This window comes from Equus caballus, chromosome 18, assembly GCF_041296265.1.
Source record: "Equus caballus isolate H_3958 breed thoroughbred chromosome 18, TB-T2T, whole genome shotgun sequence".
Classification (NCBI taxonomy): Eukaryota; Metazoa; Chordata; class Mammalia; order Perissodactyla; family Equidae; genus Equus; species Equus caballus.
The window spans coordinates 40,556,828-40,582,297 of NC_091701.1; the positions used below are offsets into that span (position 1 = coordinate 40,556,828).

Below are 25,470 nucleotides of genomic sequence, written 5' to 3' on the forward strand. Positions count from 1 at the left end.
CTTAGTTTTCTCATCTGTAACGAGGGGGCAATGACAGCATTTACTTCCATGGAATAGGATAGATAAATAACCTAATGTCTATAAAATGTTTATCAAGGTGTCTGGTACACACGGTAAGGTCCTAATAATTGCTAGCTTAATCATCCTCATTGTTAGGGCCCATGCTTTCAATGAGCATGCATGTGTAGTTGTCCTCCCTTATCCACAGTGCATATGTTCCATGACCCCCAGTAGATGCATGAAATCCAGACAGTACTGGACTCTATATATACTATGTTTTTTCCTATACATACATACCTATCATGAGGTTTAGTGTATAAATTAGGCAAAGTAAGAGATTAACAATAGCAATAATAAAATATAACCTTTATAACAATATACTGTAATAAAAGTTACTGTAGATCTTAGCAACCTCCGCATGCAAATTTTTTTCCTTACCAAGTCGAGAAGTTTTACTTTTTCACTTAAAGGAAACACTTTATGACTTCTCTTTGGCATATCCAAATTGCCAGCATCACTACTCTTGTGCTTTGGGGCCATTATTAAGTAAAATAAGGATTACTTGAACACAAGTACTGAGGTACCGTAACAGTCAATCTGAGATGGCTACTAAGTGACTAAAGGGTGGTAGCATATCCAGTGTCAATATGATGGACAAAGGGATGATTCACGTCCCAGATGGGATAGAGCAGGACAGAATGGTATTTTATCATGCTACTTAGAATGGCAGCAATTTAAAACTTATGAATTATTTCTGGAATTTTCCATTTAATATTTTCAGACCATGGTTGAGCTTGGGTAACTGAAAAAGCAGAAAGAGAAACTGCAGATAATGGGGGATTACTGTATAGTTAAGACAGAGAACTTAGATAAATCCTACCAATCCTAAGTAAGTTACCTGAATACGTACTTAATGTGAAGTTCAAGGGTAGGTGAGCTCCAGCAGTGATGGTGGGGCTAGGTGTGTAATTGAGGTGGAGAATGGCTTTAGGAGTTGGATATCCGGTGCGTAGTTACAATCTCTAGGGCTGCCTCATTGCACAGTTCTAGGGCACCATTCACGTAGATGCGAGATGTGCAGTATGGTGGTCTACCCTCATCATTCCTCATATCACCCCCAAGAAAGTTCTCTGGAAAAAGTGAGTTCTCTATGCTGTTATAATTTGAGGGTATATTCAGATTGTTGTTTTTGAGAAAGTTTAGTGTTAAGAGAAGCATCGATTGGTTGGAGATTGGAAGTTAAAAGTAGAGAAGTCAGAGTGTAGACAGAGCTAGGGCAGAGAGGTTCGTTTTTATTACTTCGAAGTATATAGGCTGAGGAACTGGATCTTGGACCACACGGAGACTGTAGGAGGAAGCCAGTCCAGAACTTCGGTGTGAGAACACTCAACAAGGAAGATGATCTGACATCAGTAAGAACCAGGAGACTGATGACTGTGGACAGGTTGGGCTGGATGGACAAGGGCAAGTCTGAGCCAGGTGGGTTGAGAAAACCAGCGGGCATAGTTAGAGGTGTCTGGATAAGGGAAAAGTGAGACCTCCTTCCTGGGGAAAGGGACTCATGAAGGCAGGAACTTGACGGGTACCCAGTAGGGGGCTTGTTGGGAAACTTCCAGAAGTAAAAGGAAATGGATACAAATGTATGTTTCAAATAAATGTTTAATGGAAAATAAAGTATGTTTTATCTTACAAACATCTTCTTATAAAAATGTCAGAACCTATGTCAACCTTAAAATGTAAAAGGCAGGGAGAGAACCATTGATATTTCTTCCCTCTTAAGAATAACCACCATCAACATTTTATCGAACTTCCTTCTAACTTTTGGTGGTGCATATTATTTTCCCATCGTCGTCATATGGCACATACAAAATGGTGTGTACTGGCTTAAATGTTTATTCCACATGTTATAAAAAATCTTGATTATATGGTAAACTCAAATTTTTCTTTTTTTGTAATTTCAGTTCTTTGGCAATGAAAATGGTTATTGCAGTTTTTTTGTGCTACTCTGCTTATTTAGGGAGGGTGGAAGGGGTGAAGAGAGCTTTCTCTGCCCGGTGTCGCAACCACGTAAAAAATGTTAGCCATTGTTAGCAAGTTCTGGCACAGGGCACTATTGTTTTAAGAGGTTGACAGATAAGGTAAGAGATTCTTTCTGCACTATGGGGTGAAGGATATGGTTCAAAAAACACATTTCCTGAATGAGAAGGGAGTGGAAGCAGAAGAGGAGGAGTTGAGTGAAGTGTTTGAAGGCTGGGCTTGGGTTATAGTTTATTGCTTCTTTTTTAAATTCACAATGTCCCCACTGTTGAGTAGTTAATTTTGATTCTTAAGTAACTTCTTTCTCAAGAAGGATAAGTGGGCTGTGCATTTTCTGAGACTTTGAGTATCTGAGAATGTTTTTTGGTTCATATTACACTTGATAGAAAACTTGGTTCGGTTTTATAAGGTTTGGTCATGCTATCTGCTCCCTCAAATTTTGTAGATGTTCCTTTTTGACTTCTAGCTTTTGGTGTTGGAGAAGAGAAGTGTTGTGGGTGGAATTATATCCACCCCCCCCCCCCCCCCCCCCCCCGCAAAAGATAACATCGAAGTCCTAATCCTTGAGACCTGTGAAAGTGACCTTATTTGGAAGTAGGGTCTTTGTAAATGTAATAAGTTAAAATGAGGCCATCCTGGATCGCCTAATTGACTATGTCTGGTGTCCTTAGAAGAGCAAAGACATGGATGTGGGCAAGAATGCCGTGTGATTACATAGGCAGAGATTGGAGCGATGTGTCTACAAGCCAAGGAACGCTAACGACTGTAGGCAACACCAGAAACTAAGGGAAAAGCATGGACAGTAGGCTTCAGAGAGAGCGCCACCCTGCCCGGCACCTTCTCTTTGGACTTCCAGCCTCCAGAAGGGTGAGAATAAATTTCTGTTGTGTAAGTCACCTAGGTGTGGCGGTCGGTTACGACAGCCCTAGGAACTGATAGGAGAAGTCTGAAGGCAGGTGGCTTCTAGGTTCTGGTTCCTTTGAAAGTCTCTGTGGTTTTGTATCCCATTAATTCTTTTTTTAAACTACATAATTACCTGGATGCTTGTGATAATTTCTTCTTAAATCATCAACTTGAAGTTTTGCCAGGATGAGTCTGGGTTTGGGTCTCCCTTTAGGAAAACAGCCTACGGCATGGGGGTCCTTTTTATCTGCATAGGTCAATTAAAAAAAGATTGTTTTTGTTGTTGTTGTTGTTTTGTGTTTGAATTTTAAAAATTACCATGTCCTTGTTTCTTCTCAGAGATGCCTTTTGTTTCCCATCCCTACATCTTTTCTCACGTCGTTCACATGTTTGCCCCTTTGCTCTGCATCCTGGGGCGACCTCCTCAAGCTTGTTCTTGATCGTGAGTGGACTTTTTATTTTTTAAAGGTTGGCACCTGAGCAAACATCTGTTGCCAATCTTTTTTGTTTCTTCTTCTTCTCCCCAAAGGCCCCAGTACATAGTTATATATTCTAATTGTGAGTGCCTCTGGTTGTGCTGTGTGGGACGCCATGTCAGCGTGGCCTGATGGGCGGTGCCATGTTTGCACCCAGAATCCGAACTGGTGAAACCCTGGGCCACTGAAGTGTAGCGGGCAAACTTAACCACTCGGCCATGGGGCTGGCCCCATGAGTGAACTTTTTTAGTATTAATTCTACTCTTTAAGCCTGAAATGTGGATCATAATTTGGCTATTGCTTTTTAAATTTCCTTCTTTTTCTTTTATTATTTTTAATTTTAGAATAGATAAAGTAATCAAAAAAGAAACACCATGAGAAGGGTATAGAGGCCATGCCATCCTGTATTCTATTGAGGGTACCAAGCAGTTCACTGAATTTTTTTCTCAGTTTTCTTTCTTTGAGGCTGCAAGAAGATACTCCCTTTGTCTCACTAATAAGCGATATGTTTCCTTAGTCTCCCACCATTTAATATTTTGGGAGGTATTTGTGGCTTTTCGTCGAAAGAGAAAAGACCTAATCATCCCTGTTTTACCTACCCAAATCTATTGGTTCCTGCAGGTAGGTGTTGGGGGGGTGATTCAGCAGACACCAGGGTTAGGGACGTGTCATCCCCACTTGGTGGCTGAAGCGTGGTTAGGCCACCAGTTTTTGGAACAACAACAGAGGATGCTCCATTGTCTTCCTTAAAATGATTGGGAATTCTTTCCTTTTCTGGCACTCCCATATCTTTTGGTATAGTTTTGCACTTGTGAGTTTTTGTCTTTTACTTTGTAGTTAAAGGTGTTTTACCAGGGTGTTTGGAGAGGCTTTATCAGGACTGCTAGCCAGATACAGTTTTTTTGTTTTCTTTTGTTTTGTTTTCTGGTGAGGAAGATTGGCCCTGAGGTAACATCTGTTGCCAATCTTCCTCCTTTTGCTTGAGGAAGGTTGTTTCTGAGCTAACATTTGTGCCCATCTTCCTCTATTTTGTATATGGGATGCCGCCACAGCATGGCTTGATGAATGGTGTGTAGGTCTGCACCCAAGATCTGAACCTGTGAACCCCAGGCCGCTGAAGTGGAGTGGGCAAACTTAACCACTATGCCGCCGGCTTGGTCCTCAGATGCAATTTTAAACAGAATCTGGAATTATGCTTTTACCACCTGGGCCCCACCCCCACCCCACCTCCCTTCACTTCTGGCTGTTCCCTCTCTTCCTTATACCTCTGTATTCCGTGGTCCCGTCTTTCATTCCTTTTTCTTCTGCTACCCCTCCCACCTCTCCCCCTCCCTCCCTCCCCATGCCTGTCTTTCCCCTGTCCCTGCCCTCTCCCTGGTAGACCTGATGTCTCCCCAGGGCTCTGCCTTATCCTGTGTGAGCTGCGTGCACAAGTACGCCCACACTCCACCACCGCAGCAGAGGTGATCCGGACATGGGTGAGAGCCAGGGTGCAGGGTTGGGAGAGGAGAAACGTGTGCCTGCACAGAGCCCAAGGACGAAGGGAGCAAGTGCGCTCAGTGCTACCACGCATTCAACCTCCTTCAGAGCAGGACCCCACGCTCTTCTTAGTCCCCTGCCCTCCGTCCACCTCCGCCAGCTGGAAACAGCTCACCTCCAAGCACTCAGCCCCACACCTGTCACTGTCACCTGTCTTTGTGAAATAGAACTACATTATACCTGCTTGCCCAGTTAGGCCATAGCGAGTGGCCCATTTAGACTTAAGACCTTCACATCTACACATGGCTTAATCCTAGGGAATGTAAATTTAGAATGTTTATAGGAAATGTATGCACATAGGAAAAAACATAAACCGTTTAAAAGTGTATGCCTCCCATCCATGCTCCCACCTGATTGGTTCCTGTTCCCAGAGGCAGCCGCTGCTACTGGTTCCTTGTGTGTCCTTAGAGATCGCGGTGCACATGCAAGTGCGTATGCTTTCTTCTGTTTGTATGCATAAACATACAGTGTGTGTGCATGTGTCTATACAGATATACACACATACACGCTCAAGGAATGCACATTTTGAATAGTGGAAACATTGCAGTCATCTACATGATTGAGTATTCCCTCCAGTTTCTTTTCCTTTTCATCTCTCCCACCTCGTTGCCTTGTAATAGGAACACAAACATTTCAGATCTTTTTTTTCCCCAAGTAGTTTTATTGAGCTCATAATGGTTTATAACATTCTGTAATTTCGGGTGTACTTTATTATTTAGCAATTTCTGAGTACACTTCATTGTGCTCACCCTTAGTAGTCTAATTTTTAAAAAAAATATTTATTTTGAGGAAGATTAGCCCTGAGCTAACTGCTGCCAATGCTCCTCTTTTTGCTGAGGAAGACTGGCCCTGAGCTAACATCGTGCCCATCTTCCTCCACTTTATATGTGGGATGGCTACCACAGCATGGCTTGCCAAGTGGTGCCATGTCTGCACCAGGGATCCGAACCGGCGAACCCTGGGCTGCCGAAGCGGAATGTGCATGCTTAACTGCTGCGCCACCGGGCTGGCCCCAGTAGTCTGATTTTTATACATCACCATACACATGCATCCCTTTATCCCTTTTGCTCACCTCACAGTGCCCTTCCCCTCCGGTAACCACTAATCTTTGCAGATCTTTTTCACTACCTTCTTGCCTCAGTGTTTCTCAGTCCTGGCTGCACGTGGGAATCCCCTGGCGAGCTTTGACGGCCAGTGTCTGAGCCGTCGCCTTACAGCCACCTCCCTAGGAAGGGCTCGGGCTTCCGTCTGTGCAGGGATTGGGAACCTCGGCTCTGACCGTGTGCGGTAGTGGCAGGCTTGGCAGATCTGCAGAGTCCGAGGGTGCTGGGTTCGACAGGACCTGTGGGCCTGGGTAACGAGTATGTCCTGACATGCAAATGTAGAACAATGACTTCCATGCAGATTTGAGGTGAACCCTGCCTTGTTGCTTTTGACCACAGCTGCCCTGCTATTTCATTCTTCATCTGGGCCAGGCGGGGTGGTCGGATTCTTTGTTTCATGTGATGGGCATGGCATTCAGCCCATCCTCCCCGGGCAGAGTCAGCAAGCCCAAAGGCTGTAAGAGTTAATGAATTTACAGTGCAAAGTGAAAGGAGAAAAAACTATTTAGGGTGCTTGATGACTAAACATCTATCTCAGATCCGCTTCTCTTGTTTGGTGACAGCATAAGGTGTGACTGAAAGAAAATTAATGATCGCTGGGCCTGGGTGCTCCCAAATGGAGTGTTCCAGGAGTGCTGTGGCGCTAATTAACCAGCCGGCAGGAAAAGTGAAAATAGATGAGGGAACAAGTTTCTTCTCACAGTGGCCTGGTACTGCGAGTAGACCTACATATACTATTTTTGGTTTTCCCTATTAAGTATATAAAGTGACATAGTGGTGAAAGGCACATCTCTGTAGCCTTTTGTTGGGGGAGCAGCACTGAGAGAATGGACTCTGCATCTGACTGCCTGGGTTCAGACTCAGCTCTGCCCTTTGCCGGTGTCCTTGGACAGGATACTTGATGCTTTCTGCGCCTCGGTTCCTCGTCTAAGGGGAAGCGTCATCATAGCACCTGCTTTATGGAGTGGTTGTGAGGATATGAGTTAGTAGACATGAAGTGCTTTAAAACCCTGTCCTAACACAGAGCACACCTAAGAAAGCATTTATTATTTAAAAATGCACCCCTCTGGCACTTGGGAGTGGGAGTTTTTCTGAGGTCATATATTCTTTTTTTTTTTTTTTTGAGGAAGATTAACTCTGAGCTAACATCTGCCACCAATCCTCCTCTTTTTGCTGAGGAAGACTGGCCCTGAGCTAACATCCGTGCCCATCTTCCTCTATTTTATATGTGGGACGCCTGCCACAGCATGGCTTGCCAAGTGGTGCCATGTCCGCACCCAGGATCCGAACTAACGAACCCTGGGCCGCCGAAGCAGAACGTGTGCACTTAACCACTGCGCCACTGGGCCGGCCCAACGTCATATATTCTTAAAGCGCAGAGACTCTTGCATGATGACATGCCTTAAAGGAAAAATTTTGATAATTAGATATGAATTGCCAGTGTGCTTACTCAGCATCTGTTTCAGGTTAAAGTACATGGGTTCTGTGACCACTGAGTATTAAGAATAAAACTATGAGGATAGTATTTACTGATCCCCATTGAGAACACACTTGGTGTTTTCAAAAGAGTAGACGTGTCCTATTGACCAGGTTTTTCTGTACTCTGGGGGTTAGCTGCTTTCTTGCCTCTTAGCAGTATTTTTTGAGAGTTAGTCATGACTGTGTGAATAATGTTTTGGAAAATTGCTTTCTTGGATACATTTATCTTAGCTTTCTTTTTGAAAATGCACGTTAACAATCAGTAGCTCTGGCTGTATATTTGGGGAGATCCTTTAAGATGTAAAATGGTTTAAAGTGCTTTCAGTTGCAGAGAGAACCTTCTGAAGTCTCCAAAAATGATATTGGATTTTGTGGGATGACATCTTTTCTAATTTTCTGGGTTTCTGTAAATATATATGAGTTATATGGTTATAAAACCTTATGATGGAAAATATGTTTAAGAAACATTAGAGCACTCCCAGGCTGGGACTGCACAAAAGATGCCCTAACACATTTAATGCCCTAGTTAAATGTATTGCACAAGTCTCGTTTTCTGGAACTGGATAAACAGAACATCTTTTCTCTTTCTATTCTAAGCCTCCATTTCCCCATCCTCCACCTAGGCACTTCAATGGCACGATAAATGGAAATCTTATTTCCTGCATCTGCAGACCTATTTACCTGAATGTCTGAGCTCACCCTGGCCTTTCTCAGGTTGACTCTTTCTGAAATGTGCTTTTACTTTCATCTCCCTGGCTTTGTTGCCCTCGTTTTTTTTTAAGCCTTCTCTAATCCTGCACTCCGTGTTCTTTAATCTGTGATGTTGGTCGTTGCCATTCTGCATTGCCGCTTTTAAACATTTATCATCTCCCAGATTCGAATTTTCTTCCATCATGAATTTAAATCCCTTTTCACAGTCTGTAATAGTGAAAAAAAAAATTAAAGAACTATTATCAAAAGCCCTTTCTGCCAATTTAAAATGCCTTATTGGATGGCTTTATCCCCTTTGATAATTCCATTATCTTTGTAAACTATGACTTGGATTTATAGTTCTTTTGTGTGTATGTATGTGTAGATGTGTGTGTTTACTTATATTTATTACCAACAGGAAGACCCTTATGCCCCTGTGTCCTTTCTAGTCTTTTATTTTTGGAACTTAGAGAATTAGTGATTTTAAAATAAGAGAAGGGGTGTATGTGTATGTATATCAATAACAGAGACCGTTATGTGACCTGCAAAGCCTAACCTTTTCTGGCAAAAATGTGCTGACCCCTTATAGATTTAACTTATATAAAAATGTGTCTCTTTTGGGGATCTCCATTTTTTTTCAAAGTAAGGTTCTTAAATGTGTAGAGTACTGAGTACGTTAGAGCCTGAGTTGGCAGTTGAGGGGACTCTGGAGGGTGGTTCTCGCTGTGGCCCCTGCTCCTCACAGTTAACCCCCGTGCCCCAGCTTCCTGTTTGTGAAACACTGTGATTGGACTAGATGCTCTCTGAGATGAGAAGCATGTTGGGGTGGATGAGAGGGTCCGTGGTGTAGAAATGTTCCATGGGAAACACCTGCCAGTGGACGAGGAGGCAGCCCGTTAAAGCACTGCTGGATGATGACGTGGTTTCCTACCCTGGAGAGGATGCACCCTTCTACCTGGCCTGGGCATTTCTGCCGCAGCAACAGGAAGGATGATTGAAGTGGGCTTCCTATCACTTAATTGAGACGGGGAATAAAATAGATCAGTTAAAAGAAAAACAATGTCTATTCCAGTTTAAAAGAAATGTGCCAGTCTCGCTGGTTGTTGCAGTGAAATGATTTTAATTCCTCTTAAACCTCTTTAAGCATCTGCTGAGGAATGTTAAATCAACTGGAGAATTTCTGGTGTCATGTTTCCCAGAACCAGTATTGTATAGTTCTCGTGGATGCCCCTAAGAGATTTTCACTTTCTGCCACTGGCGTCGTTGCAAGGCTTTTGGACTGACTTTGACCTGAACCCCTTGGCCCTTGTGCAGTTAAAGCGGCGGGCTCCGGAGTGCTGTCTCCAGCGTCTAAGCCGCTGGATCACCCTGCTTGCTTCGTGCCGCCTGTTCGTACATAAAACTTCTCCCTGCTTTGTGCCTTTCTAATAAAAGGAAGATGGAAGGTAGGGATCTTTAATTGTGCATAGGAAAAACAAACCAACAGAACAACATGTTTCAGACTGATGTTATGGTGAGATGTCAAAGTAAACTTGAAATATAGACCCCCTCTTCCCAAGCCCCACCTCTAAGTCCTTTTTTATTGCAGACCACATAAAATCAAAGTGCCAAGTCGCAGCTGCTCCAAAGGCTGAAGGTCCTCATGGTTACCGCATGCTTTGGAAACTCATCTCCACCAGTCTTGCAGTTAATGAAAATATTTGCTTTGCTTGATGTAAACAAAGTTTATGGGCAGAATTTGTAATTAGGCAACTCTTTAATTCTCTTTTACCCTTCGATCTCCAATTTCCTCTTGCATCACATTGGAGAATCCTAAGTATTTCTCAGTAATGAGCTTTACTTTTTTATTTCTGGTGTTGTCATAATAGATGCATTTCTCCCTAATTTTGTGTCCCTACTCAAATTAAGGCACTTGAAGTCTGGGTTTTTTGTGTGTGTGTGTGTGTAGGTCAGAAATACTTGTGTGTGCATAGGAAAGACAGTGCCTTCTTACAGTGCCTGTCAGGCCATCCCATGGCCATTTGACTAACCAGGGTGATGACTTAGGTGGGTAAGGGCATCCACAGGGCAATGTAGCTCTCTTCAAACCACGTAGGAAACCAGCATTGCCTCTTCCAGGTCCCCTCCACGTCCCATGTGTATAACCCTGTGGGGCTGTGGCCTCGGTGCTTTTCTAGTTCTTGTCTGTGTCCTAGTGCTTCTTGCTAGACATCCAGGAACCTGGTGACCAGGCACCATTGTTGCAGGCACAGCACCTGCTTGCATTCCTAAGAGGAGACCAGTGTGCTGGTGGGGACTGGTCATGAGAGCCAGGTATTGGGCTAGAGAAAACAGCTGTCCCTTCTACTTGCACAAGTCTCCTCGGAGTGGTAGGCATTCAGCCCCAATGGGAGTTGGTGTTCTGGTGCACCCCCAGTTCTGCCTTAAGATCCATTTCGTTGTCAGACAGTTGAAGGGGAGGCAGCTGGGAAGGCTCATGCCCTGGCTTGAGGCCCCCAGGAGGAGGTTTTTGAAAGATTTCAGGCTCATCCACGATGGTGTAAGTTAGCTCCTGTGTCCTGGGAGTTGGTGGTAGTGGTATCTTACAGTGCACACTTGAGAAATGGCGGGGCGGGGGCGAGGGTTGCAGGAGGACCAGAGTGGGGACATTGCTGTTCACACGGACTTAGGAGGTTGGGATCTCCACACCTCCTGCCTGTTTCCTTCTCACAGGGACAGAATGTTATTTGTCTTGGGCGTTTGCATGAATGTTCTTGTTTTTGAAAATTGTAGTGAAGGTTTCCTGGTAATTCTGGTTGTTTCTTCAAATGCCAATCATTTGGGCATTTAGTGATAAATCTTTAGTTTCCCAAGTTTATTAAAACCCCTTCCAACATAGCTGGCCCAAGTGAGACCGAAATTACCTTTCTGATGTTGCCAACTTCCCATTGTGGAACCCATGGTTCTGCTCTTCTCAGCTCTGCTGGTTTTGAGTTGCCTTTGAAAGTCAGGCATGAGCTTACTTGCCTGTTTTAAGCACCACCTCCCCCCATCCCTAGGTCTGTGGAGGGGCTGACTGTGCTTCCCCATCCCTCCTAATGTGAAAAACAAGTACAGCAATGCAGTTTGTAACTTGACGGTTTGTGTTGCATCCCTTTTGAGACTTGTACACAAAGATCTGCAAAAATTGAGTTCCTGCCTGGCTAGACAGCTTTCAGTTCAAATCCAGGCCTCGATTTTTCAGAGTCAGGAAGGCATGATAAGTACTAGTTGGCTAGCTTTTGTCAGAGAGACTGGTTTGCTTGTGGAAAACTTTCTATATCTTTCTACTTATGCTGTATGTAATTTAGAGCTTAAAGATGCTTTTTAATCATCAGGATAATGATTTACCTTCTCTCCTTGCACTTCCTCAGTAGCTTTGGGTGGTAATCAGTTGGGGAGGAGCAATAGGAAGGGAGCATATGATCTGAATACTTGAGGACCGACTGTATTGTTTTTGGAAAGGCTAGACCTAGCCTACATATTCTTTCTTGTGTACTTTCTACACTGTAGTTACATCCTCTGTATTTTTCTTGTTCTTTTTGGATCTGTATACCCTAGAATGTTTAATTTTGTCATAGTGAGCTTGTTTGCCCTTAAGTTCATTTAGGGGTTGAATACCAAAGACAACCTACTTAATAAGCGAGCCATGGTTCCAGTCACGTGACTAAAGGTTTAGGCTGGTTGAGTTGTAGGAGAGCAGACTGTGTGCTGTGGGCATTGTGGACTGGATGAGATGAGAGAACAGATGTATGGTGCTGGGAAGGAATGAAGTAGGATAAACCCTCCTTGATCATTCTTAGCGGAGAGAAGTGGTGGGAGGCCAGGGAATTCTGGAATGGATGTTGCTGTTTGAATCCATTCTACTGATACCTCTATGAGACCTGTAACCCCCCTCCCTGACTTTAGCTGAAATCAAAGCTTCTTGTGGATCATTCATACTTGACCTTGGTATAATCTCAGATCAGTGGCTTTCTGGACCCACTGTTAGGAATGAAACCATTCTAGTTGGTGTGCTGCAGAAAGGGGTATGAGGCAGAATCCACTGATGCTTGAGTAGTGAAACTTGAATTTACCCTCGCAGGGTAAAAAGTTATGAGTGGTAAAGAAAAAAAGATCATTTAAAAAAATATTCAACACACACATATGGTATATGGGAATTATATTCTAAGAATGTAGTTCTTAGGAATTAAATTTGCATCTACCTGTGTTGGATGGTCTAATGTAAGGTTTTCTCTCCACTCTAGGAGGTGACTTTGGTCCCGAAACTTCCCCTCCAGTCCAGCCCCCTGGCCATGGGAGTGACTTTTCCATGAGCAGTCTTCCTGTAGCAGAGGACACCTATAGGGTGAGCTTGGCCAAAGGTGTCTCGATGTCTCTGCCTTCATCACCTCTGCTGCCTCGACAGTCTCACTCCGTGCAATCAAGATCAAGCAAAAAATCCCCAGGTAAACAAGCAAGAGAACAGCCCCAAACTAGCTGTCTTGGTTAGAAATGTAACATACATATTGAAATTAAGCAAGACTAATGTTTATGAGAAATCTTCTGGGAGAAGGTTTTTTTCTTTTACAGTAACTTCTGGAAGAAGGAAATCTTTAAAAAAAAAAAAATTTCTGTGAATGGACTCATTGCTATAGTTCACCCTATATATAAACTGTTTTGATTGCCCAGGCTAGAGTTTTAGATTCAAGACCTTGTTATCAATATTAATGTTAACTAACAGTTTTGTTGTCATCTTGCTCATGAATTAGGTAATACTGTAATCTACACTCATTGCGGTGCGTTTAAAGGTAATGGATTTAGGCAAGTGTAATCTGACAACAGTCCACTTATTACTACCAAATGTTATATACTGATGTGTTTTACTTGATTACATCATACAGCATTTGACTGTGAAAATTCAGAATAAGGGACTTATGGATTACTTGTATAAAGTATTTCGGCTTCCCTCCTTGTTACCAACTCTTTGCACTTAATGTTGCCAATAAAAACCCAAACATTGCTTAATTTTGAGAGGTTATGAGTCAAATGTGAGGAAAGCCTTTCCAAAATACTGATACTTGGAATCATTCTTTGATCTTCTCTTAGGTTTGCTATTTGTGTACTGAAAGCAGGATAGTTTGGGACCTTATTGGTCATATGCCAGGGCGAGGATTCTTCTCAATTACATGTAAACCTTTTTGGAATTGGTCGAAAATGTGCCCTGGCTATGAAATCGGTTATCTGTTTTTCTGGTTTCCTAAATATTTGTATTACTTGAGAAGTCATCTGCATTATTTCTGAATCGTTTTAGTGAATATTTGGGGTTTGGGGGTAAAATTAATAGGGCTCATCTTAAGGCTTTGAATGTTAGAGATGGTAGTATGAATTGGTGGATGCCCAAAATCTTTTATTGTTTTAGAACTTTCTTATTTTGGACAACATTGTTTCCAATCCTGTCATTAGCTGGAACTTGGAAACCTTTTTGGTATGAAGTGATTTCCTGTGCCAAGGAATTTGACCTGTTTATCAGTATTTAGGGAAATTCCTGGAATGTCCTTCCTGCTCTTGGCCCTCCCCCTACGGCTGTATCTCTTTGTCAGATGTTGGATTTCTTTTCTTCTTTCAAATCATAGTTCCCACACTGCCTTTCTTGTCAGTTACCCCATTGGAATTGCTCTCCTTTCTATAAATTGTGCACAGCCTTTTACTTTTTCTGTTGTCAGCCCTGTCATTTGTCCTTTGTTCATAAATTACTGTGTGTGCTTCTCATGTCTGATGGATGAGGATGGGCGTGATGTCTTCTCTAAGTTAACCTCATCTATATAAAACAGATAATAAAGAGAGTTCTGAACCTCTCGGGATCCTTAAGGGACCTCAGTTGAGGGTAATGCCAAGAGCAGAGCTTTGATCTTTAGGACAATTTTCCATCCTGTAATCTGTGCTACTGCCAGTGAATTGATGCTGCTTGGGCCTTAGGACTGGCAAACACCTGAGAGAATCTAGAGAATACCGCACTTCAGGTATAATTTTGTTATTAATAACAAATTTGGTGTGTGTTTTAGTGGAACTTTAATCTTTTTAAAAATTTTTACTTATTTTTTGTGTTTTCCACAGTTCTTTGAGATATAATTGACATACAAACATTGTGTAAGTTTAAGGCATGCAACTTAGTGATTTATAGATATATGTATTGCAGAATGATCACAATAAAGTCCATCACCTCGCATAGTTACGACTTATTTATTGATTTATTGTGCGTGGCATTTTAGTGGGACATGAGGTAGCAGCGAATGGCACGGCAAGCTTGGGAAGAGTGGCCTATCCAGAAGGGTCTCAGAGAGGCTACGGGCACACGAGCCGGGAAATCCCTGACGAGGCCTTGTCTCCTTCTGTATCCAGGCCGAATTAGATATCTTTGGTTTTGAGAAAATATCGTAAAGTTTGTTTTTCTCCATAGGAATAAAATTTATTTCTGCTAAATTCTTTGCAAGGCCTTACGGATCAAAGGGAGTAGTTTTGCAACATTCAACCTTTTAATGGGTTGAAGAAAATATTCTCCATCGTAGATGCTTCTGGTCCAAATGATAATTAAATACACTAAGCAGATACTTGTCTAGCGGAGCAGTGCTTGTGTATTGCCCAAATTTGTACAGCAAATGAGTGTCTCACAGTGGTAATTTGGCTTCCTCATCTTGGTAATTTTAATTTGAAAAGGGAAGTTAAGGGCAGAGATGCGTGCTTAAAAATGGCAGTGACTCAGAATACATCAGACAATAAACAATGTTTTTTCCACAGTGTCTAACACACACAGATTTCAGTTTAAACCATATTGTTGGAAAAGTATCCAGAGCCCTAATGTTCTACCTGCCTGTAAAAATAGTTGACATATGGTTGTGAACGTGCACTGGATTTAAAAATGGCCGTCTCTTTAAAAAGCGAGCACCGTTGTTGCTAATGATACAGTAAATATGGTGTGCGTGCAGCGCCCATAGGTATGGAGCCCTCCCCCTCTGCCTCCCCACTCCCACCTCCTACTGCCCCCAGCCGGCTCTGCTTCAGGATCTTGTCATCTTTCAGACCCAGCTCTGAAATTACCTTCATGACTTCTGTTGTCATTTGTAAGATAAGACTCCTCTCTCTCTCTTTTGTTTTAAGAAGGTGCTTTAAAAAAAAGAAAAACAGGGGCTGGCCCCATGGCCGAGTGGTTAAGTTCGCGCGCTCTGCTGCAGGCAGCCAAGTGTTTCGTTGGTTCGAATCCTGGGCGCGGACAGGGCACTGCTCATCAAACCACACTGAGGCAGCGTCCCACATGCCACAACTAGAAGGACCCACAATGAAGAATATACAACTATGTATCAGGGGGCTTTGGGGAGAAAAAGGAAAAAAATAAAATCTTAAAAAAACAAACAAACCTGTTTTACTTGTTTGGATAGAAACTCTTCACTAATTGATGCTAATCAAGAAACTGTCAGGGACTGAAACTATTATTCTAGCAAAGGTCAAATCCTGTAAACCCCTGTAATAGGCACTCAATACAGCCTGTATTCGTGAAAGTTTATGTATTAATACAATTGATGATTAGCTTCTGGGCCAGAGACAGTCTAATGAGGTTAATGAACCTTGCAATGAGGTCACCCTGCATGTCACCATTGAGTTTCTTACATTCCACTTATATTGCTAGTTATTATTTTTATTTACTCTCCTACAACCTTGCTCCATTTATTTATGGTTTTTTTTCACTGCTGGCAGAAGATTCTGTTTTCTGAGTGTTGTTTCAAATTTTCGTTTTTTTTTTAATGGAAAATACATTTTCTGGTAATGAAAACAAAGACCAGTATGCATTAAAGTAGTTCTGTGGCTGTTGCAAGCCTTTTTTGGATTAAGAATTCATTAATATTTGTAATGTATCCTTTCGTCTTCCAGGGAAGAGCAAAACCCATTTCCTGTAGTTTATTTATTAGTAATATCATTAGTTACTTTATATTTGGATTACATTTCCCAGATCACTTTGGAGCCCATTATGAAACAATCAAAAGGGAGCAAAGGAATGAGAAGCAACCTTTTAAAATCCTGTGCTGGGGGTGTGACAGCAGATGGTGAAGACAGAGTGATTCTGCTGTTCTCATCCTTGCTGGCTTGTAGAGTCTGGGTGGTACTGGCTGCTTGGACTTCTGCTTCCACTTCCACTTCTGTCTCAGTTGACAGAGCTGATGTAGCAGTTTTGAACCCCGCTCTGGCTGTCTGTTTCTTTAAGGGAAAAACCTCAAAGCTGACAGGCTGTAAAGTAGAAGTCATTCTGCCCTTTGATTTTTGGACCAGAAGTTAATGTCTGCCGAGACAGCCCCTCCTCCCCCACCCTGCCCCCTCCATCCCCCAGAGTGTTTCTTGTAGAAAATTGGGAAATCTCAGCATAGAGACAGAACTACTCTTAGTGTATTGCTTTTCTAGGTTTTTCTCAATCTGCTCCACCTAAACATGTGCTCTGCCCCCTTTCGCTTAATTTTGTATCATGAGCAATTGCCAGTTTTCTTGAAGAACTTCATATTTAATAGCTATTGTGTCAATATTCCATAATTGATTTTTAAACTAATTTCCAGTTGTTGGATAGGACATTATTCAGTTTTTTTTTTTAAATCGTGGCATGAGCAAGATGTTTTGTTTTTGCTATTAAATTCTTATGAATTTCTAGTTGTTAATTACGGTAAAACACACATAATGGAATTTACTATCTTAACTGTTTCTGAGTGTACAGTTCAGTAGCGTTAAGTACATTCACATTATTTTGCAGGCAGTCTCCAGAATTCCTGATGCGAATATTTTTGTCCAGTGATTTTTACACATATCTAATATCTCAAGAGTGGCAGGTTCCCAGAAGTGGAATTATTGAACCAAATAGACAGCATTTTTTTTGTTGTTGTTAAAGATTTTATTTTTCCTTTTTCTCCCAAATCCCCCCGGTACACAGTTGTGTGCTTTTAGTTGTGGGTCCTTCCAGTTGTCGCATGTGGGACGCTGCCCCAGCATGGCCCGATGAGTGGCTCTATGTCTGTGCCCAGGACTTGAACTGGTGAAACCCTGGGCTGCCGAAGCAGAGCGTGTGAACTTAACCACTCAGCCACGGGGCGGCCCTAGACTGCATTTTTTTTTTTTCCCCAAAGATTTTATTTTTTTTCTACTTTTTCTCCCCAAAGCCCCCTGGGTACATAGTTGTATATTCTTAGTTGTGGGTCCTTCTAGTTGTGGCATGTGGGACGCTGCCTCAGCATGGTTTGATGAGCGTGCAAACTTAACCACGCAGCCACGGGACCAGCCCGCCTAAAAGGTTCTTGATACATACTGCCCAGTCCCTTTCCAGAAAAGCTGTATTGATTTCACGTTCCCTCCAGCCTTCTTTGAGAGGCCTCTTTCTGAAGTTAACGTCTTCTGGGAACAGTCTTAAATGGATGGTGCTAGTAGGTGCTTTGTCAGACCTAGCTGTGGACTGCTGAGAATTAGTAAGAGGCCAAGAGAAGTCATTCTGTAACTTTCCTCTTTTGAACTTCCCTTCTGTCTGCACTTCTCAGACAATTTCCATTTTCCTTCTTTCTACGATACTGTCAGGGGAATTATCACAGCTGAGTCAGATCAAGTTCATGGTTAGAAAAACACTCAGCTGGCTTCCAGTTTTAGCTCCCATCGCGGTCTCTGTTATGTGGTGAGGATCATGGAGCATCATAGACATGTTAGAGTTGGCAGGGCCTCTAGGGAATGTCCAGTCAGGCCTCTTTGCAGAAATGGAAGCAAAGACCTCTCACCATTATGGAACTTGCCCCAATGTGCAAGTTATTGGGAGCTTGGCCTAAGCTCAGGTCTTGCCTTCTGTCCCTAGCACCTTCTCCTATGCCGGTCTGCATTATTCTGCCTGTACATTGTTGACACATGAGCTGTAACTGACATGGGTTTGTGTTCTGGCTGCGTGCACAGCGGGAGTCCACAGGCTTAAGGTCGTTCGCACATGCATCTGTGAGGCTTCTTCTCAGGGGGAGGCGGGGGGTCCGGGGGAGAATAACACAGGAAACGCAGTCCCGGCACGAGGCTGCTGGGAGAACCAGCTAGTTCTAAGCCCTGCTTTCACCCCTGAGTGGTCAGGCCACAGTCAGGGCTCTGACCTTTAGCAAGGACACTTCCTCTTGCTGTGGTGAATAGGACAACGTTCTGTTGCCTCCTGGGGACTTGTCATATGACAGCCTCCTCCGAGGAGTAGATGGCCCTGCCTGTCCTTACTGCCGTGCGAAGCTGTGACCAGGACAAATGTGCTTTCTGTTGTTCTGCGTTTACATGCAGAACCTGTGTGCATGTGTCTGCCTCACTCTGAACCTAAGGGCCTTTGAGGGCTGTTTATTCCCTTGCCCAGGAGTCCTGGCTCCCCTGTATACAATTTGGCTGTACCTTGCCATCATGCCAGGGATTTTGAAGACTATTGGTGCCTGCGTCCTACCTTCAGAGATTATGATTTAACGCCTATGAGGTATGGCTGGGGCACTGGGATGTTTTATAAGCTTCTCAGGTGATTCAAATGTGTGGCAAAGTTTGCATACCACTGATAATACGTGATTATCTCATAAATTCCTTGTCAATGAAGGTAGATACATACGTTTTATCTTCATTTTCTAAATTATAGAAATAATATTTGAGGAGGGAAATAAATGACAAAAATGTGTATAATAAAGATACAGTAAATCTTGGTTCCCTGCATACCGCCAGAAAGACAACTACTTGTTTTTTGTGTTTTTTTTTTTAAGGTTGGCACCTGCACTAACATCTGTTGCCAATCCTTTTTTTTGTCTTCTCCCCAAAGCCCCCCAGTACATAGTTGTATATTCTAGTTGTAGGTCTTCTGGTTGTGTTGTGTAGGACGCCACCTCAGCATGGCCTGATGAGCAGTGCTAGGTCCACGCCCCGGATCCGAACCAGCGAAACCCTGGGTGGCTGAAGTAGAACCCGAGAACTTAACCACTTGGCCACAGTGCTGGCCCAAAAAGACAACTGCTTTTGACGCTTGGTTGAATGTCTTTCGTGCCTTGTTTCTGTGGTACATAAATGGCAGTGATGTATTTGCCCATTCTCCCTGGCACTGGGCATCTAAGAGGTTCCCCGTTTTCTGCTAAATAAAGAAAAGTGAAAGAACATTCTTGTATATTAATATTTAAAGGCATCTGTGATATTTTCATTTGAAGGACTATAAAAGTGAGAATACTGGGTGAAGAGTTATTTGATTAATGTTGAGAATGGATATACTCATTGATCATTTTTGTTTTTGGGGAGCTTTTTGTGATGTTTGTCTTCTACTGGGGCAAAATGTGTTTCTTCTTAGCACAGCTTTCTTGTTTGTTTTAAGGCTATCAGTCATGTATGTCGTTAAAATTTTTTCCCTGTTCATCATTTTCCATTTATTTAGGTTTGTGGTGTTTTATAACTCAGAGAAGTTTTGTTTTCTGAGTTCAAATTTATGAAGTTTTTCATTGTGTTTTTAAAAAACAGCTTTATTGAGATATTTTACATACCATGTAATTCATCCATTTAAAGTTTACAGTTCAATGTTTTTTAGCATTTTCACAGGGTTTTGAACCATTGCCACAATCTAATTTTAGAATATTTTTATCGCCCTTAAAAAAAAAGCCATTCACGTTAGTAATTACTCCACATTCCTCTCTTCCTTCCGTCCCAAGTCCTATACCCCACAGGTCTAAGCAAACACTAATCTGTTTTCTGTCTCTATGGATTTGCCTGTTCTGGGCATTTTATATAATAGAATCATACAACATGTGGTCTCTTGTGGCTGACTTCTTTCGTGTAACAATGTTTTCTGGGTTCATTCATGTTGGAGCAGGTATCAGTACTTCATTCCATTTTATTACCTAATATCTTATTGTATATGTATTTGCCACATTTTTTAATCCATTGTTCAGCGTATAGACATTTAGGTTGTCTCCACTTTTTGGCTATTATGAATAATGCTGCTATGAACATTTGCATGTGTGTTTTTGTGTGGATGTATCTTTTGTTTTTTTCTTGGGTATATACCTAGGAGTAGAATTGCTGAATTATATGATAACTCTGTTTAACCTTTTGAAGTATACTGTTGCCAAATTTCCTTTCCAAGGTAACTGCACCATTTTGTATTCTGACCTGCAGAGTATGAGGTTTTCAGTTTCTCCATATCCTTGTCAACACTTGTTATCGTCAGCCTTTTTGATTATAGCCATCGTAGTGCATGTGAACTGGTATCCCATTGTAGTTTTGTTATTAGGTTTTAAGAATTCTTTTTATATTCTAGATACCAGTTATGCAATATGCAAAAAGTTCCTTGCATTTTGTGGGGTTTTGTTTTTTTGCTTTCTTGATACTATTGTTTCAAGCACAAAAGTTTTTAATTTTGATGCAGTCTAATTTATTATTTTGTTGCCATCCTTTTAATGTCATATCTAAGAAACCATTGCCTAATCCAAGGTCACGAAGATTTATTACCTATATTTTCTCCTAAGGGTTTTATAAGTTTTAACTCTTACATTTAGGTCTGTGATCCCTTTTGAGTTAATTGTTTGTGTATGGTGTGAGGTAGGGGCCAACTTTTAGATCCTTTGACGTGGATATCCAGTTGTCCCAGCACTGGTTATTGCAAAGACAATTCTTTCCCCACTGAATGGTCTTTGATTGACCAAGTCATGGCTATGCCTAAACCAGCCCTGTTGTTCCACTTCCCCTTTTGCTAATTCTCCTCCCTATGCCCTGGGTCAGAACTTTCTCCATTGGGTTGACCTTAGGTGTGGCTTGCATCTCTTGCTTCATCTACCCTTCCTTTACATTTCTCCTTTTCCCTAAGAGAGAGGAAAATTCTTGCTCCAAATGCCTGTAGCACTGTACTTCATCTGCCTCTGCATGGTTTTTTATTGCATTTCTTTGCCCTGACGTTCTATGAGCCCCTTGTCTTTGTTTCCCCTTGGAAGCCTTGAGAACAGGATCTAATCACTTCCTTCAGTTTACCCTGGTGAATGGGGCACAGGTATGCACCTATTAAAATGAATAGGATTTTAGTAGTCCACGTTCATCAGCTCCACATGATTGGCCGAAAATATAGTCTTACCTTCTGTATCTGTGGGTTCTACATCCCTGGGTCAGCCAACCACGGATTGAAAGGCCTCCGATCCTTTTGTCTGTACTGAACTTGTTCAGGCTTTTTTTCTTGTCATTATTCCCTAAACAGTACAGTATAACAACTACTTACATAGCATTTACGTTGTGTTAATTATTCTAAGAGCCAGCCTTGATGGTCTAGCGGTTAAGATACAGTGCCCTCACTGCTGCAGCCTGGGTTCCCTTCCCAGTTAGGGAACCACACCACCCCTCTGTCGGTTGTCATACTGTGGTGGCTACGAGTTGCTGTGATGCTGAAAGCTGTGCCACTGGTATTTCAAATACCAGCAGGCTCACCCATGCTGACCAGATTTCACCAGAGCTTCCAGACTAAGATAGACTAGGAAGAAGGACCTGGCCACCCACTTCTGAAAAAATTGGCCATGAAAACCCTGTGAATAGTGGTGGAGCATTGTCTGATACAGCACCAGAAGGTGAGAGGATGGCGCAAAAAGACCGGGCAGGGTTCTGCTCTGCTGTACACAGGGTCGCTAGGAGTTGAAATCGGCTCCACAGCACCACCAACAACAAAGGTATTACAGGTAATCTAGAGACGATTTAAAGTATATGAAGGATGTGCACAGCTTATATTCTAGTACTATGCTATTTTATGTAAGGGACTTGAGCATCCATAAATTTTGGTATCCAAGAGGGTTCCTGAAACCAATCCCCTGCAGATACGGAGGGTTGCCTATACTAATGGACATATAAGCAACTTAAATGTAACAGAGCCTTAACGTTTATAAAGCTAGGAACATACCTTTCCCCCTATCTAGAGAGAACTGGTACTTTAATTAAGGTCCTCTCTGTCTCAGGGCTTTGCTATCTATCATCAGGCAGTGAGCAAAGAGGAGAATATCTTAAACTTGGTTTGTCAGCAGCCTTCACATCCCTGCTTTTCTATGCTCCTGTCACTCTCCTATTTTCTCAGGCTTTTGGCATTTTTGCTGCATGTTTCCCACCGCCTGCAGTTAATGATGACTGGAGGTTTTATCCAGTCACACTTTACAGCAGTGTCAGCTGCACCCTGTGGTGGCGTCAGATGGCGGCTAGAACAAACCCAGTGCCCTGCTCAGAAATGAGTGTTTTTACCTCAAGAAAACAGATGGGGGCAGAGACAGTGGTGGTGGGAATCTCTTCTTTTTAATCGTTTCTGATTCACAGAGAAACCCAGAAGTCACAGAAGCCCATGGAAGCTATTGTATCTGTATCTAACGTTAGTGGACATTCGTGTAAAGCAGAAATAGACAGGAAGGAAAGATTGAAGTTCCAGCATGAATCCTCAACTTTGTTGTGAAACAAGTCTGTGTGTGTGTCAGCAGGCAAGGGCTGGCTGTGTTCCAGGCGAAGGGGCAAGAGTGTGCAAAGCCTGGAGTGGGGAAACTGAAGTGAGCACAGAATGGTGATCTCTAGAAGAGAGGTTGGTGAGAACTAGAGTGCCTTACAAAAGGAAAACAGGCCATCGGGAAAATCATTATTCAGTCCTGGAGCATTGAAACCACTAAGCTTTGCCTCTGGGGCCTTATCTGGAATACCTAGCCTGACAGTTACACATGAATCCTTTCTCTGCACAAGGGTTCTGAGAAATAAAATTTAGGAATCTCTTCCAAAGAGGTGTGATTTTCTTGAGCAGTCCATTATCAACCAAAGTCCTACTTTATTGATCAAAGGTTCTAAGTGGCAGTTAATGAACTTACTTTTTTAGAAAAAAATAAAATTTATTCTTTTAGAGCAGTTTTAGATTCATAGCAAAATTGAACAGAAGGTACAGAGATTTCCCATATACCCCTTGCCCCACACGTGCACAGCCCGCCTCCCCCACCTCTGTTATCGACATCTCCCACCAGAGTAGTGCGTTTGTTAAAATCAACAAACCTACATTAACACAAGTCCAGAGTTTACATGATGGTTCACTCTTGGTGTTAGACATTCTGTGAGTTTGGACAAATGTATAATGACATGTATTCATCATTATGGTATCATACAGAGTATTTTCACTGCCCTCAACGTTCTCTGTGCTTCATTTATGCATTTCTCCCCCTCACCCTACCTCAAACCCCTGGCAACTACTGACCTTTTTACTGTCTCCGTAGTTTTGCCTTTTCCAGGATATCATATAGTCGGAATCATACAGGATGTAACCTTTTCAGATTGGCTTTTTCACTTAGTGATAGGCATTTAAGGTTCTTCCATGTCTTTTCATGGCTTGGTAGCTCATTTCTTTTTAGTGCTGAATAATATTCTATTGTCCGGATGTACCACAGTTTATTTATCTGTTCACCTGCGGAAGGACATCTTGGTTTCTCGCAGGTTTTGGCAATTATGAATAGCCACCTTAAACATCTGTGTGCAGGTTTTTGTATGGACATAAGTTTTCAACTCCCATGGGTAAATACCAAGGAGCATGGTTGCTGGATCATGTGGTTGCTGGATCATATGGTAAGAATATATTTAGTTTTATAAGACACCTACAAACTGTCTTCCAAAGTGACTGTACCGTTTTGCATTCCCACAAACAGTGAGTGAGAGTTCCTGTTGCTCCACATCCTCACTAGCAGTTGAGGTGGTCAGTGTTTTGTTGGGTTTGGCCATTCTAATAGGTGTATGGTGGTGTCTCATTGTTTTAATTTGCATTTCCTTGATGACATATGCTATGGAACATCTTTTCTTTTGTTTTCTTTCTTTTTTTTTTTGAGGAAGATTAGCCTTGAGCTAACTGCTGCCAATCCTCCTCTTTTTGCTGAGGAAGACTGGCCCTGAGCTAACATCCATGCCCATCTTCCTCTACTTTATATGTGGGACGCCTACCACAGCTTAGCTTGCCAAGTGGTGCCATGTGCACACCTGGGATCCGAACCGGTGAACCCCAGGCTGCTGAAGTGGAACGTGTGAACTTAACCGTGCGCCACTGGGCTGGCCTCTGGAACAACTTTTCATATGCTTGTTTGCCATCTGTATATCTTCTTTGATGAGGTGTCTGTTAAGGATTTCGTTCATTTTTTAAATCAGCTTTTCTTATTCTTGAGTTTTAAGAGTTCTTTGTATATTTTGGAATACTGTCCTTGTATTAGATACATCTTTTGCAAATATTTTCTCTCAGTCTGTGGCTAGTTTTCTCATTCTCTTGGCATTTTCTTTCTCCGAGGAGAAGTTTTTAGTTTTAATGAAGTCTGGCTAATCAGTTGTTTCTTTCATGAATTGTGCCTTTGGTGTTGTATCTAAAAAGTCATCTCCATACCCAAGCTCATTTAGGTTTTCTCCTACATTATCTTCTAGGAGTTTTATATATAGCTTTGCCTTATACATTTAGGTCTGTGATCCATTTTGAGTTAAGTTTTGTGAAGGGAATCAGGTCTGTGTCTAGATTCATTTTCTTGCCTATGGATGTACAGTTGTTCCAGTTGTTGAAAAGACTTTGCTCCATTGTATTGCCTTTGCTTCTTTGTCAAAGATCTGTTGAATAAATTTATGTGGATGTATTTCTGGGCTCTCTATTCTATTTCATTAATCTATTAGTCTATTCTTTTGCCAGTACCACACTGTCTTAATTTCTTTAGCTGAATAGTCAGTCTCAAAGTCAGGTAGTGTCAGTCCTTCAACTTTGTTCTTCTCCTTCGATATTGTGTTGGCTATTTTGGGTCTTTTGCCTCTCCATATAAACTTTAGAATCACTTTGTTAATATTCACAAAATAACATGCTGGGATTTTGATTGAGATTTCATTGAATCTATAGATCAAGTTAGGGAGAACTAACATCTTGACTATATCGAGTCTTCTCATCCATGAACATGAAATCTCTCTCCATTTAGTTCTTTGATTTCTTTCATCAGAATTTTATAGTTTTCCTCAAATGGATCTTGCACATATTTTGATATTTTATACCTAAATATTTCATTTTGGGGGTGCTAATGCAAATGGTATTGTGTTTTTAACTTCAAAATTCTGTTTGTTCGTTGTTAGTGTATAGAAATCAGTTGACTTTTGTATATTAACCTTGTGTCCTACAGCCTTGCTCTTGTTCCATGACTTTTTTGGTCAATTTTTTCAGAGTTTCTACATAGACAGTCATG

The 25,470-nt window shown here is 42.1% G+C and overlaps 1 protein-coding gene across 38 annotated transcripts in view; it reads left to right on the forward strand.

Annotated features, from left to right (window-relative positions):
- Positions 1-25,470, forward strand: part of TANC1 (tetratricopeptide repeat, ankyrin repeat and coiled-coil containing 1) — a 229,124-nt gene that overhangs the window by 85,486 nt on the left and 118,168 nt on the right. For all 38 annotated transcript variants that reach the window (XM_070241053.1, XM_070241035.1, XM_070241042.1 and 35 more), the window contains one exon: positions 12,493-12,693. In XM_070241053.1, coding sequence (XP_070097154.1) covers positions 12,493-12,693 — 201 coding nt within the window. The remainder of the gene's footprint in view (positions 1-12,492; positions 12,694-25,470) is intronic.